Genomic DNA, 13,924 nt, shown 5'->3' with positions numbered 1-13,924 from the left:
TCTCTCGGAAATGACTTGACCTTGATTGTCCGCCATTGACAACTGCCATGGATACCTGATATTTGCCCAGCTCCTCCATTAGCGCCATCCCACAGGAGCTTCTGTGGTGGAAGCATGGCCTGCCGAGTGAGGAGGGATGTCTCTCAACCCTGATCTTTGGACTGAATCCTGTGGTCTTGCAGGTCTTCTGCGGTGCCAGCTGTATCTGGAATCCAAGAGACAGCTGAACCCAGAAACCATTCCTTCCCAAGATAGCTATTGAGAAACTATGTCCCAAGCCCTGCCTGGGGCACTGTGGGCAGAAAATGGAATCATTTATAAACTTAGTCTACAAGCAGCTGAGCATCTGGTGGGAAACGGCAAGCAGGATGCAGGGCTTTTCCTAAGAGCAGGGGCCCTCCTATGTCCTCCCTGTGGTAGCAGCCAGGGGACACATGGAAAAGTGGGCATCTGGGGGTCCTGCAGACCTGGACCCCAACTCTGCCACTTGCAAACTCCTCCCTGAACCGCCACTGTCTTACCTACTAAAAAGGGGTGAGACTAGTGCCCACAGGACTGAGCTGTTGTGAGAATGTGGAATGAATGAAAACCAGACCCATGAAAGCACTTCCTGAGATAGTACTGTTAATATGTCGAGGTGGCCCCCTCAGGTCACGTTACCACAGTTCATGTCTGGAAAGTGTCCCTGGAAGACAACCAGCACAGCAGAGCTGCATAAGCATCCTGGGGTACCTGGAGGGGATAGCATCCAACCTGAGTTCCATGACTTTCCCTGGGAGAGTCCATGACATTGAAAAACAGAGTTGTATTTTCTTTTCTCACCAATTAGATTTGTCCCTGTCAACTTATGAATGTGTCTGTGTTTCCAGATCTTATGAACACCTCTGTTCACGATCCCTTTCTCCCACCACGGTGACTGGATCCAGCCAGGCCCTCCTGTGATGCTCTGCATGAGCTCTTTACTGACACCAGAGGCTACCAGATACAGAGAAAAGCCTCCCCCACCTGCCGCAGAAGCCTTGATCCTCTCACCTTTAGGACCCAGTTTAAAACCCATGTTTTAAAATGCACTTTCAGAGACTTCCCTGGCAGTCCAGTGGTTAGGAATTTGACTTCCAGTGCAGGGGTTGCCATTTTGATGCTTTGTCAGGGAGCTACGATCCACATGCCTTGTGGCCAACACCGAAACCTAAAACAGAAGCAATATTGTAACAAATTCAGTGAAGACTTTTACAACGGTCCACATCAAAAAAAAAAAAAATTAAAAACAAAATGCTCTTTGAAAAATGTTCAGTCCTCAGTCGTCATTTCACCTCTATTTTGAGTTTCATTTATCGGTTAATGATCCCAGTTCTCCCTCAGAAAGCATAGGCTCCTTAACGATATAGTAGAGGAGGCGGCACAGCTGGGACTGGACTTATGTGTCCCTGACTCCAGAATCCGGGCTCTCCACCACCGTGATCACCAGGGTGCTGCTGGGGCCTCCAGTCATGCTGGGATGTCAGGGAGCTAACCCCCGACCTGAGAGAGGAGCAGGAAGGCGGGGAAGGGAAGGAGCACTGGAGAGGGCAGAGGAGAGGGTATAAGGAAGCACGCTGTGTGTGAAGAGCCCTGTGGGGAAGGGGCGCGGCTCCCCGGCCAGATGAGGGCCTTCAGTGCGAGTGGTTGATGCTCCATCTGCTTCTGAGACAGAGCAGGTGAGTCTGCTGCCCTGGCAGAAGTCACGTGTTTCTGCCCTCACTGCTGCCTGAGTTTCCTTTCTTTTTTTTTATATTGAAGTATAGTTGTAGTGTAATATAGTTTTAGGGGTTGTGTTAGTTTCAGGTGTCCAGCAAAGTGTCTCAGATATACATAAACAAATATACATTCTTTTTCAGATTCCTTTCGCAGATAGGTTGTTACAGAGTATGGAGTAGAGTTCCCTTTGCTATACAGTAGGTCCTTGTTGGTTATCTATTTTGTATATAGTAAGGTATATCTGTTAATCCATGATTTTAGTTTTAAATAAGATGGTTTCCCTTTTTGTCCAGGCACTCGGTCTGCGTGTGTTTCTCTCTCCTTCACATGCTCATTCTTTGCTACTTTCTTTCTTCTCCAGATCGGTCCAAGGATTCTGAATCAGCTCTCAGGGAGCCTCCAACAGAGACCAGAGCATGAGAGAGGGTCAGGTGCCTGTGCCAACTCTGAGCAGAGCCTGGAGCCTCACCTGTGGGCCTGTTTCTTGCAGATTATTGGGACCATTCCTCTGATGCCGAATCCAGGGCCCTCAAGCCAAACAGCAAGTGGCACACAGGGCCTTCAAGTGCAGCCGATTACCCCCCAGCTCCTGACGAACGCCCAGGGCCAGATCATTGCCACAGTCATCGGGAACCAGATCCTGCCTGTGATCAACACGCAGGGCATCACACTCTCCCCCATCAAGCCCGGCCAGCAGGTAAAGGCTTCTGGTCCAGACAGCCGTGGCTACCTGGACATCTCTCCTTATCGTCCTTCTTCTATTTGGGCTCAATCAATGAAAAGTAATTTTTAAATTAGAAAACATTTAATCTCACTAATCCTAACATACCAATACTTATTTTTAAAAAAAAGCAAGTAGCTTTATTTTTCATTATTAGTGAATATGAGTGACAACTAAATAACTGCTAATCTATAAATAAGAATATATTTGTTATAACAAGGACAATTGCCTAAAGTTCATTAGATTTGTGTTCTTATTTATCACAGCTTATGATACTTAACTTTCAGTCAATTTTAAAAGGGGTCAACAAGAAATTAAGACCAGTTAACATCTCATCTATAAATGGGGGGGGGGGGGGTAGAGAACTATTACTCATTAAGAGATCCTAAATTGATGCTGCTAAAAGTGCTTCCCAGAAATTAGGGAATGAAAAATAGGTTCTAATTGGTAGAATTTTATTAAAACCATGAGAATCCGGTATGTTTTATCCATTCAAATATCAATCAAGCACTTTCTGTGTGTTATACTAGAAGCTGGGTACACAGCCCTGAAGAACAACATGGTCCCTGACCTCATGGAGTTTCTGGTTAATTATTTTCTTCAATAAACCTTTCTTGATAACCCACTAGACACTGAGCCTCTGCTTAATGATAAGAAACAGGGTTGAAAGAGTGGCAATTTCTTGTCTTAAGGAGCTCATAGTCTTGTAGAGGACACAAATGTATGACACAGCCCCATTATGCAATAAAACAGAATGTCCTGGGACTTCCCTGCTGGTCCAGTGGTTACAAATGTTGTTGACCCATCATTCACCTGACTGACTCCAACCCATCCATCAAGACTCACTTCCAAACCACGTGAGCACTTCCACAGCGGGAAGGGGTGGGGACGGGGCGGGGGGGCAGAGGGGGGTGGAGCAGGTGAGGAACTAAGATCCAGTGACATGGCCAAAAAATTTTTAATAAATAAATAAGACAGCATGTCCTGTAACAGGACAGGTATGCACAAAGTTTAGTATCATCACAAAGATGGAAGTGACTGACTGTCCGGAGAGTTCATGGTTTGGAAGTGAATCTTAATGGATGGGTTGGAGTCAGCCAGGTGAATGATGGGTCAACAACATTCCAGGCAGTGGGGATAGCAGGCACAGAGGCAGGAACACACGAAGAAGCCTGGAGTATTAAAACACAGGGAAAAGGTTCATGTGACTGAAACGCAGAGTGAGTCTGAGAACAGTCATGGAAGGGGCCTAACATTCAAACTGAAAAGGGTGACTTTGTCCCAGTGTGATCTTGAGGCATTCCTCATCTTTGTGCCTCAGTTTTCTCATCTATAAAATGGGGAAATGTCAGTATCTCCCTCACATAGCAGCTGGGGGGCCTCTCTTACTCCCGCTGGTTCTCCCTCTAAATCGAAACCACTGCCTGTGAGCCAGGGTTCCCATTGCCCTCTTCTTCCCCAGCTTTCTCATGGGCAGTGGGACAGTCCCTGACAAATGTATTGTGAGGACTTCTACCCTCTCCCTCTGCCTCTGTCTCTCAGCTATTTTCTTTCTTTTACTATTTACGGGATTCCACTGTATTCTCTACCCTTCTAAATAGTTCCCCCAAGGGAACTGGACTGGTCCCTGCTGGTCCAGTGGTTAAGACTCTGAGCTGCCACTGCGGGAGGCACGGGTTCCATCCCTGTTCAAGGAACTAAGATCTCACATGCCACACAGTGTGGCCAAAAAAAATGAATAAATAGTTCCTCCAAATGTTCCGTTGGCTTTTTAATCTCTAGTTCTATCTGTTCAAACCTATGTTCAAAATTATCTCTGGGTGCAGAAATGAGAAAATTAATCTTTTTGTACAATCTGCTAAAAAACTATTTCTGTCAGCAAACCCAAGTTGTAAATTGCCAAGTTGATGAATTAATTAGAGATCATCAACATTTAATACAAGTAGCTCTCATTCTCACTTTGAATTTCTAAGTAGGGTGTGTGGGTGATAGACCACTGCCATTATACAAGATGACAGCTCTATATTTGAGGTAGTACAGTTTTGATCCAGAAGGAGCTAACTAAGAAACGGTAAGTAAGAGGGAGGTATGGTGCTCCTCCTCAAACCCTCGCCCACTATCAACAGTGTGAATCCATTTACACAGTCTCTCTCGTGAGCATAGATGCACCTCAGAATCTTGCTCGCACCCTACCTGTTGACCACTGGATGAAACCTCATTATCACGGTGGGAATGTCTGGTCCTCTGCTAGTCTGATCACTGCCATCAACCCTGTTGGTAGAACTGGAGATCTAGCAACTGGGAAGAAACAGCCAGCCTCTAGGGGATGTGCCTTGCCCATTCAACTCGTGTCATTTACAACCAGCATCGCAGAGAGCAGGACTTGCCTTGCCAGTATATGCGCATGCATCTCTCATGAAAGTGCGTGCTGAGAGGACATGTGTGCACAGCTGAAAAGAGTGACACTCAAACCTTCCTGAATCCTCAAGTCATGGCAGGCACCTGTGGGCCTGTTCTGTTGTTCAAGGCACTTGCCAGTGGTCTACTCAAGTCCTAGAAAGGTCAAGGGAACTGATGACGGACCTGCTGAGAAATATCAGGAGAAGAGCGCCACACTGTTTCTTGGCATCAGCTCTGATTGAAACACCTTGGAAGGTGTAGTAAAGTTAACAAGTTGGGTGAATCGACAGGAAATGCTCAAGTCTGAGTCCCAGATATAAAAGGGGGAATTCTGAGGATAGAGGGTCATAAAATGCTGAAAGTCCAAAAGTAAAAAGCTCAGACCTAGAGATATATATAAGAATAGTGGTCTTCAATTTTTTCTTTAAATACTACCCTTTACATTGAAGAAATATAATATGGACAACCACTAAAAAATAAAGGATTTCTCTTGTACAGTAGAGAAGTTTCTCAATTTATTTTTTCATGTGATTTATGACAAATGCTTGATCTCACCAGAGCATAGTTCCAACAGTAAAATATGTCATAAATTACAAGAGCAGAGAAATCCCTAACTCGCACTCAAAAGGAAGTCCACTTTTTATGGAGTGAAGTACAGGCCTCTTGGGCTAGATGACCTGGGGTGATTCATTTTAATTAAAAAAAATAATTTAAAAATCTTAATTTTTACACATGCCTACCACTAGTTAAAAGAACCTGGATAAAATCGAAGAGTGAAGAGTCAACTACTCTTGAGGATGCTTTATTCCAATGATTAAAGATTGAGAACCTGCAAAGTTATCATCTGAAATACAAACAGTATTTTTTAAAAAACATATACCAATATCTGATAGTCCTAGATATCACTTTCATAGTATCGAGTTGGGAATCCTTGGTAAGCAATGCAAAGAAATAAAGGTCACAAGAAAATGACTAGATAAGAAAGAGAGGGGGACTTACTTGGTGGTCCAGTGGTTAAGACTCCCAGTGCAGGGGATGCGAGTTTGATCCCTGGTCAGGGAAGTAAGATCTCACGTGCTGCACATACACACATACATACACACACACACACACACACACACTCTCTCTCTCTCTCTCTCTCTATATATATATATATATATATATATATATATATATGAGGGAGAGAGAAGGATCTTTCTGTCCGTGGAACAAAGAGCTTAATACAAAAATATTTGGTAGAGCTTGAAAGTAACCTTTCCTTTCCTCCATAAGATTCTGAAGCTTCAAAAGTCAGAGTGACCCACATGCCAGGGTTTGCCCTTATTATTCTGTGATTGTGAATTCATGATTTCTTCATGAGCAGCACAGAAATCATGTTGTGTGTATTTATTCTTCCTCTGACTAAATCGCAACAAAAGTTTATGGGAGATTTTTAATGTCATTAAGCAAATAGAGACACGGGGAAGGGAAAATGTGATTTGTAAAATCAAAGCATTGAGATTTTTCAAAAATTGAATACTATGGCTATAATACTTGGAGACTGCCATCCATGAAGGCACTCAATTGTTCTTCAAAATGTAATCTTGGTGCTAATACGAAGCCAAAGGAAAATGATTTATTTAAAGTAGCTCTCTAGAATGCCGTGCATGCTAAGTCGCTTCAGTCATGACCAACTCTTTGCCACCCTATGGTCTATAGCCCACCAGGCTCTTCTGTCTGTGGGATTCTTCAGGCAAGAACACTGGAGTGGGTTGCCATGTCCTCCTCCAGGGGATCGTCTTGACCCAAGGATCAAACCCATACCTCTTACCTCTCCTGCACTGGCAGGTGGGTTCTTTACTACTAGCAACACAGGGAAGCCCCTAAAATGCTATATGATTCTCTAAATCCATCTTTTTTTTTTTCAAGTAAAAAAATATAGTCACCAGTTTTTTCCCAGCTGTTACATAAATCAGTAGTTTCCAACTTTTTCTTGAAGCCATCCAGAATGAGACACAAATGAAGTATTTCCACCCATACAGGATCTAAAATAGTCATAAGGGTTTCCTAGAGAAAGGAAATGTGTGTCAGGGACCCCAATACAAAACAGACCTTTGACCTTCCAGCCACACATCCGGGCATCTCACCTCTCTGGTCTCCCCTGGTCACTCCCAGTCGATCTCAGCTGACAGAGCACGTGCTCCCTGCCCACCCTAGCCTGGAGTGCCTTTCCCTCCTCTTCTGTCTGGCAAACTCCAACCACCATCCCCCTGCCCAGGATCCCTCCTTTGTGAAGCTCCCATTTGTCATTCTCCCACCTCGGTTTTCCCCTCGCTCCATCCACTGTCATTAGTCTGTACTGTCTACACCTGGAAGGCAGGGACCAGACTGATTCAGCCTTGCTCAGGACCCACCCTATGTTGCGTGCTCCATCCATCGTGTTTAACCACTGCCAAATGGTAGTGTTTCCCTATCTGGGACACCAGATTCCAGAGGCATGCTCCCTGAGGAGCCCAGCCCAGGCCCTTCCGTGGCTTTCCCATTCTGTGTCTTTTGCCATTTTCCAGTTTGTTCCACACCAGCACCTGCCGGCAGCTTGGGGAGAACTTCCACACAGCACTCTCTTCCCTAATTCTCTTTCTTTCTCTGTTAACCCCTTCCTCTGTACTAAGATTCTATCATGTTCTAGATATGGTACCCAAGGGAGTTTTTAGCTATCAGAAATTTTCAAAATTTTAGTGCTCAAAATTTTTCAAGTTAGGTTGTCCTGAACCTTCCAGCAAATTTAACACCTGCACAGTTGGCCATGTCCACTGTAGAATGAACTCCTCGATAACATTCAGGTATTCTTTATGTCCTCCTAATTATTAAAAGTTCTTACTAAATCTAGGCTCTGGCTTCTCTTGTCTAGACACAATAAATCTACTTTCTTTACCCTTTTTCTAAGACAAGATCCTTCCAAAACCTTAAGTGGTCCCTCAACCAGCAGCCTTAGCCTCACTTGGGAACCTGTTAGAAATGCAAATTATTGACTCCCACCTGGACCTACGGCACCAGACACTGTGGGGGTAAGGTCCAGGGACCTGTTCTGACAGCCCTCCACGTGATTCTGAAAGTGCTTAAATCTTGAGAACCACTGATTTCATTTCTTCTGCACCCACTTTGCCTTTACCTATTTGGAAAGTTTCTTCTCCCCCTTGCCCAAATAAATTTCTCTATATTTAATCCCATTTGAATTTTACTGTTTACATAAATTAACTTTTTCCAATTCATCTATCACATTCTGGTTCTTCATTTTATCCCATTTTCCAAGATGCTTGTCACCTTCACTTCTTTTTATATCAATCGTGAATTTAATTAGAAGATGCTTTATTTCAGAAACTGAAATATTGTTAAAGATATACTGCGTTACACAAAGAAGACAGATGAGGAGCACTGGCACAGAAAATCCAGAAAGACTTCAAAGTGTGCCTATATCTATTTTTGTTGAATACAGTAAACATCAGCAGTGTCAACCAACACAAACCGACAAAGCCAGCCTATGAGACGCAGTAAGAAGCGTAAAGCTTAAGGGACTCTGAATCCTATTTCTGCCTGTCTCTCATACCCTGTGTGGTGTGAACATCCTCACATCCTTCTCTCCTTCCCTGGATGAAGCAAAGCCCAAGGCTAACATGAACCGCCCCTTCCTTTTCCTCCTTTTTGGTGGACTTTCCATGCCTGTATTAATTTGCTAGAAATGCCATAACCTTAAAATCTTGATTTTTTTCAAGTAAGAACTTTTTAGAATTTTTATGGGTTATTCTGAACTGTTTGGTTGAATGCTGGAAGGTAAGCAGGACCCCAGTGTTCTAAAAAATGTGTTTATTTCCGTTGGACAAAATACTTCTTTCCTAGATTCTTAGTTATCTTAGATTCATCTCTTTCTTTGACTGTGTAGGCATAGAACAAACTCTCAATAGAGCTACTTTGTTTTCCTCTAGAATTCCTTCTCTTGTGTAGACTGAAGCCTAGTAATTTTTCTTTACTGAGTTGTGTATGAGAAAAAGAAATTTAAATTGATTATTGTCTTATCCAGTTCCTTGATGGTGCTTTGCCACACCCAGGGCCAATAAAATATTGATGAAATGATAAAACCAAAGACTAGCTCATGATTCAGTAACTCAAAACTGTGCAAAGCTTTTGTCAAGTAACAATATTTAGAAGGACAACTCAATAGGTTAGAGGGGATAGACTGACATGCAAATATCCATCACATTTTATTAAGCAAATTAAAAATAGATTTAATCTTCAGTGTGTGTTCCTACAGAATAAAATTTACTGGATTCGATTGTTGATTATGTACTCAGCAGATTGGCTAATTACTTTAGGCAGATGCTTGTTGCATATTAATTTGAGTTCCATGTCAATTACAACTACCTTACTTCACAATCTTAGCACAGTGGAGTAACAATGAGGATGTTCCCTTGAGATGTAATTGCAGGAAATTGTGGAACAGGACAGCCTGGCATCCTGGAAAGAGCCCTGAACTATGGGGCAAGAGCTTGGATTCTAAGGCAGACTCATGGTCTTGGGAGAGTCACTTACTTCTCATAATTGTGCCAGCTATATCTGCTGCATAGAGCTAGCCTGTGAATCTGGAGAGCAAAAGCATTGCCAAGGGGTGGGAGGGGAAGGGAAATAGGTCTAAATATGTTTAGACACATTTCCAAAGTAGCACATAATTAACAATTGTTTGAAAGTAGAATGTTAATTGATGGTTAAAAACACTTTAGGGAATTAAAAAGACTGTCGACCACAGGTGTTGGTGATGCTGCACAGCAACTGGAATTCTTATACATAGCTGGTGAGCATATCAATGGTTCCAGCCACTTTGGAAATCAGTTTGGTAGTTTCTTTAAAAGGTAAATGTACACTTAAGGTATGACTCAGTCATTTCCACAGTTTCACTCATAGGTATTTACATAAAAGAAATGAAAACACAGGGATACACAAAAATTTGTCCATAAATGTTTATAACAGCTTTCTTCATCATAGCCCCAAACCAGAAATAACCCAAATGTCCATCAACAGATGAATGCCTAGACGATCTTCGACATAGATATGCATACAGATATATAACAATACTCTACATATTTCTCAGCAACTAAAAAATGATTTACTGATATATCCAACAAAACTGGGTAAATCTCAAAAACAGTATCTGAGCGAAAGAAGTCAAATGCAAAAAAGTACATACCATACAATTCCAGTTTTAGAATTATGCCAAATGAGTACATGTGGCAGAAAGCAGCACAGTCCCTGTCTGGGGCCAGGAGTTGGAAAATTGATTACAAAGGCAATTAGGGAACTTTATAGAATGATAAGAAGGTTCTATATCTTGATAATATGGTGGTTTCACAGATGTATACATTTGACAAAATTCATCAGACTGTATGCATAAAATGTATATATTTTATTATGTGTAAATTATATCTTGACAAAGTTGAATTAAAAAAAACTGAACACACACACACTGGGAAAGCATAGACAAATGTGAAGTTGGAATCTCCAGGCTGACTCTTAGATCCTGAGGAGGTGGTCAAAGATCAGGGCCTGTTTTGTAGTTGGCTCTCTTTTCACCAAAGTTCAGGGCCTGGCCTGATTCCACTCCCAGACTGACTTCCTTTTGTTAAAAACCTTTTTTGAAAACCTTCCTCCACCTCTGGGAGCTGTGATGATGGACATGAAAGCACTCTGGGAAGTACTCTGTCTAATCAACAAAGGTGGCCACTGCTGAGGCTACTAGTGCCCTCGTGCCAGGCCTCGGGCTGTCATCCGTCAGCTTCCCAGAGGGTCAACACGTGGATGGAGAGAGGCCCCGCCCAGAAGCGGTGGCTGTCCTCCTTTTCTCTCCCCTTCCTCCCTTCCGTCGAGGTTCTCACCTCCCAGAACCATAGCACTTAGATCACCTGGAAAGAAGTCATGAATACAATGACCACCTTCCTTACCACACACAAGACTTGAAGTGAATTCTGACTTGTGGCGCTGTGACTAAGAGCTCAAGCCCAGGGATCAGACTTCATAGGCCTGGAGACCAGCTCCTCCACACCTGCCAAAGGAAGACACCAGATCCCTTAAACTCTCTATGCCTCAGCTTCCCTGGTGGTAAAAGAGGGGTCAGAATAATACCCACTCCACGGGCTGATGTGAGAGTTTTAAATGTGAGAGCATGACAACGTCAAACAAAGTTCTGGCACAGTAGAAAAAAGTGACAACCAAGAGGGACAAATATCGATCGATACATTGGTCCTGACTGCCCCCATTTCTCTCTCAGTTGTGATAGGGTCTTAGAATTAATTTTCCCAGCTCCACAGTAATACACCCAGCCTCTGGTTGGAGAGAGCAGGAAGTTCCCATATACACTCAGCCTAAATTGGAACGTTCCTAAAAACACCAGTTACATAAGACAAAATGATTGGGCACAGCCCACCCTTGATCTTGAGTCTTGCGGTCTAAGTTGATGGCAGGTGTTATATTTTAGCTATACGTACTCGAGAAGTCTGTCAAGCGCCCTGGAATTGCATGAACAGGCAGAAAGAGTACAATCACATGTGGCGGTCAAGAAATGTAGAAAACTAGATGCTTCAGCAAGCCGAGTAGGGAATTAATATATTTAGAAATAGTAATAAAATGCCTGTCAAGGAAGCAGCCACATAATATATACAAAAAAAAAAAAGAAAGAAAGAAAACAAAACCCTGCCTCTTGTGCAGGGTGTGCATTATTCCAGAGACGTATATATTCTTAGAAATAAAATGATTCAGCCCTGATAACACTTTTATTCCCTGGCATTTTCCTCCTAATTTTTCATGCCTTTGTGTATTTTTTTACATCCCTCTGCATAGCTCCACCAGCCCTCCCAGACGTCAGTGGGTCAAGCAGCCTCCCAAAGCAGTCTTCTGCACCTGGCTCACAGCCAAGCATCCATGTCTCAAAGCCCCGTCCGGCAGGCTTCCTCCTCTTCCTCCTCATCCTCCTCTTCTTCAGCTTTGAGCGTGGGCCAGTTAGTCAGCAGTAAGTATCCTTTCTGGCTCGGTTAAATCATGGTGACCTTCTTGTTGCCTAATTGCAATGCCTCTCTCTCTCTCTCATCCCTCCTATCCCTTCCTCCCTCTTTCTCCCTCTGATCTTTCAAACAGAAGAGAAGTTTCCTGGCACTGGTAGGTCAATATTGGGATAAAGTCCATGCCCAGGGCCAGTGGTTCACTGGGGAAGCAGACACCTCCACATCCCATCAATCAATGCATGGAGGGGCCGTTTCCACCCCAAGATGCCTTCTGATGGCGCTGAGTCAGTCTGGCCACTTCAGAAGGAAGAAACTGATCAGCTTTCAGGGCATGAGCCACATAGCTTAGAACTGAAATAACCAACAACAGGCACTCAGCCAGCAGGTCAAGCTGCTTTTCTGTGTGTTTGAAGTCCCTGCCATTCTATTTGTAGGTGTCAGAAGAAATAAAAGAGAGTGTGCCTATGGGCGGGTGGTGTGTGCACCACGAGCTGCCCCCAGTGGTGCGAGGGGGAAGCTGCATGGGCTGGAATCTGATGAGAAACCTCTGAACAACCATTCATAAAATAACGTGAGCCTGCAGGTCTGCTTCCCTGAGCAGGCCATGTAGACGTATTTTAGAAATGGTAAGTGGCCCTCGGAGAAGACAGCGTATGTATCAGATGCAAATAGATGAATGTGACAATGATCTAATTCAATGTTAGTTGTTCACCTTTAGTACAATTTTTACCTGTATATAAAATCACAGAATAGTGCATGAATTATAATCCTCCAGGCACCAAAAACCCAACAGCTACAGGTTTAAAGGGCAACAGCACTGCAGAGGCATCTGTGGCACAAAACAAGGATATATGTGAGTATCTGTGTTTGGTCAAGTGTCATGAGTGACCTGTTATAACAGGAATAGTAGGGATTCTCCATATCATGGGCCAAGTCTAGAGATGCAAGGCAAAATGGAGGGTTTCCATGTCTCCCTCACACACACAAGCAAGCCCTCCAAAAAATATACAGGTACATATATACATACGCATGCATACATGTATGGATGGCACTCGGCTCTGTCTTGCCATTTGCTGGGCAGACAAGGATTAGCCTTTTTCAGAAATCAGTTACAGAGCTACTTAATGGACCAAGTAAAATTTCATTTACACAGAGGCCAGTAGGACATTCTATGAGTCTAATGAGTGAATCATAGTCCACGTCCTTGAGAGGAAATATTAAAAACCAAGGAAAAGAGACTCCTTTACCACAGGCACTTGAGGCAAGAAACTCCAAACTCATATGCAGAGCCTGAATGAGATACCTTCTCTGGGAAATACAAGAAGGTCCAGGACTATACCTACCAGGGTTTGAACTTTATACAAACCCATTGCTGGGCTTATGACTGCTACAGATTTTGAGCATTTTGAGCATAAACCCAATATAGAATAAATAATACATGGATCATCTTCTGATACTGATTACTCCCCAGCAAACTTCCATTTAAGATTTCATTTGTGGACTTCCCTGGCAGTCTAGTGGTTAAGATTCCAGGCTTCCACTGCAAGGGGTACAGGTTTAACCCCTGGTCAGGGAACTAAGACCCCACTTGCTGTGTGGTGCAGCAAAAACAACAACAAAAACTTGTAAAGTAGAGTTTTCAAAGCACTTTCAATATTTTACCTATTTGAATACTCACAAAAAGTAATATAAATTATCATTTTTGGATACTGATGCTGGCATCAAATAGATCCTGTAAAATACAACCCACCTTATGTCAGAGAGGCCAGATTCAGTCTTAGTTGAGAGACCTTGACACTCTATGACAAATCTCCTTTATGACAAAGCCAAGATGATAACCCAGCTAGTCAGATTCAATGGGTCATACACATTCTACACACCACTGCTGCCCTAAACAGACAGGACGCTTTCACATAAATTTTATCCAGTGCAATTTGAATGATAAAATACATCAAATCACCTAAATATTCTTCAAGTGATTGTTAAATGCCTGAACCCCTATCTTATAAATAAAGCACAAGATTTTTCTCTGAGCCAATAT

The 13,924-nt window shown here is 43.1% G+C and overlaps 1 protein-coding gene across 1 annotated transcript in view; it reads left to right on the top strand.

Annotated features, from left to right (window-relative positions):
- The window catches only part of POU6F2 (POU class 6 homeobox 2), a 498,528-nt gene that overhangs the window by 472,413 nt on the left and 12,191 nt on the right, over positions 1-13,924 (top strand). Inside the window, exons 7-8 of the mRNA XM_040259501.1 lie at positions 2,228-2,434; positions 11,723-11,891. Coding sequence (XP_040115435.1) covers positions 2,228-2,434; positions 11,723-11,891 — 376 coding nt within the window. The remainder of the gene's footprint in view (positions 1-2,227; positions 2,435-11,722; positions 11,892-13,924) is intronic.

Source organism: Oryx dammah, unplaced genomic scaffold, assembly GCF_014754425.2.
Source record: "Oryx dammah isolate SB20612 unplaced genomic scaffold, SCBI_Odam_1.1 HiC_scaffold_18, whole genome shotgun sequence".
NCBI classification, from domain to species: domain Eukaryota; kingdom Metazoa; phylum Chordata; class Mammalia; order Artiodactyla; family Bovidae; genus Oryx; species Oryx dammah.
Note: the sequence above shows the minus strand (reverse complement) of the source record. Positions and strands in the feature narration are given on the sequence as shown.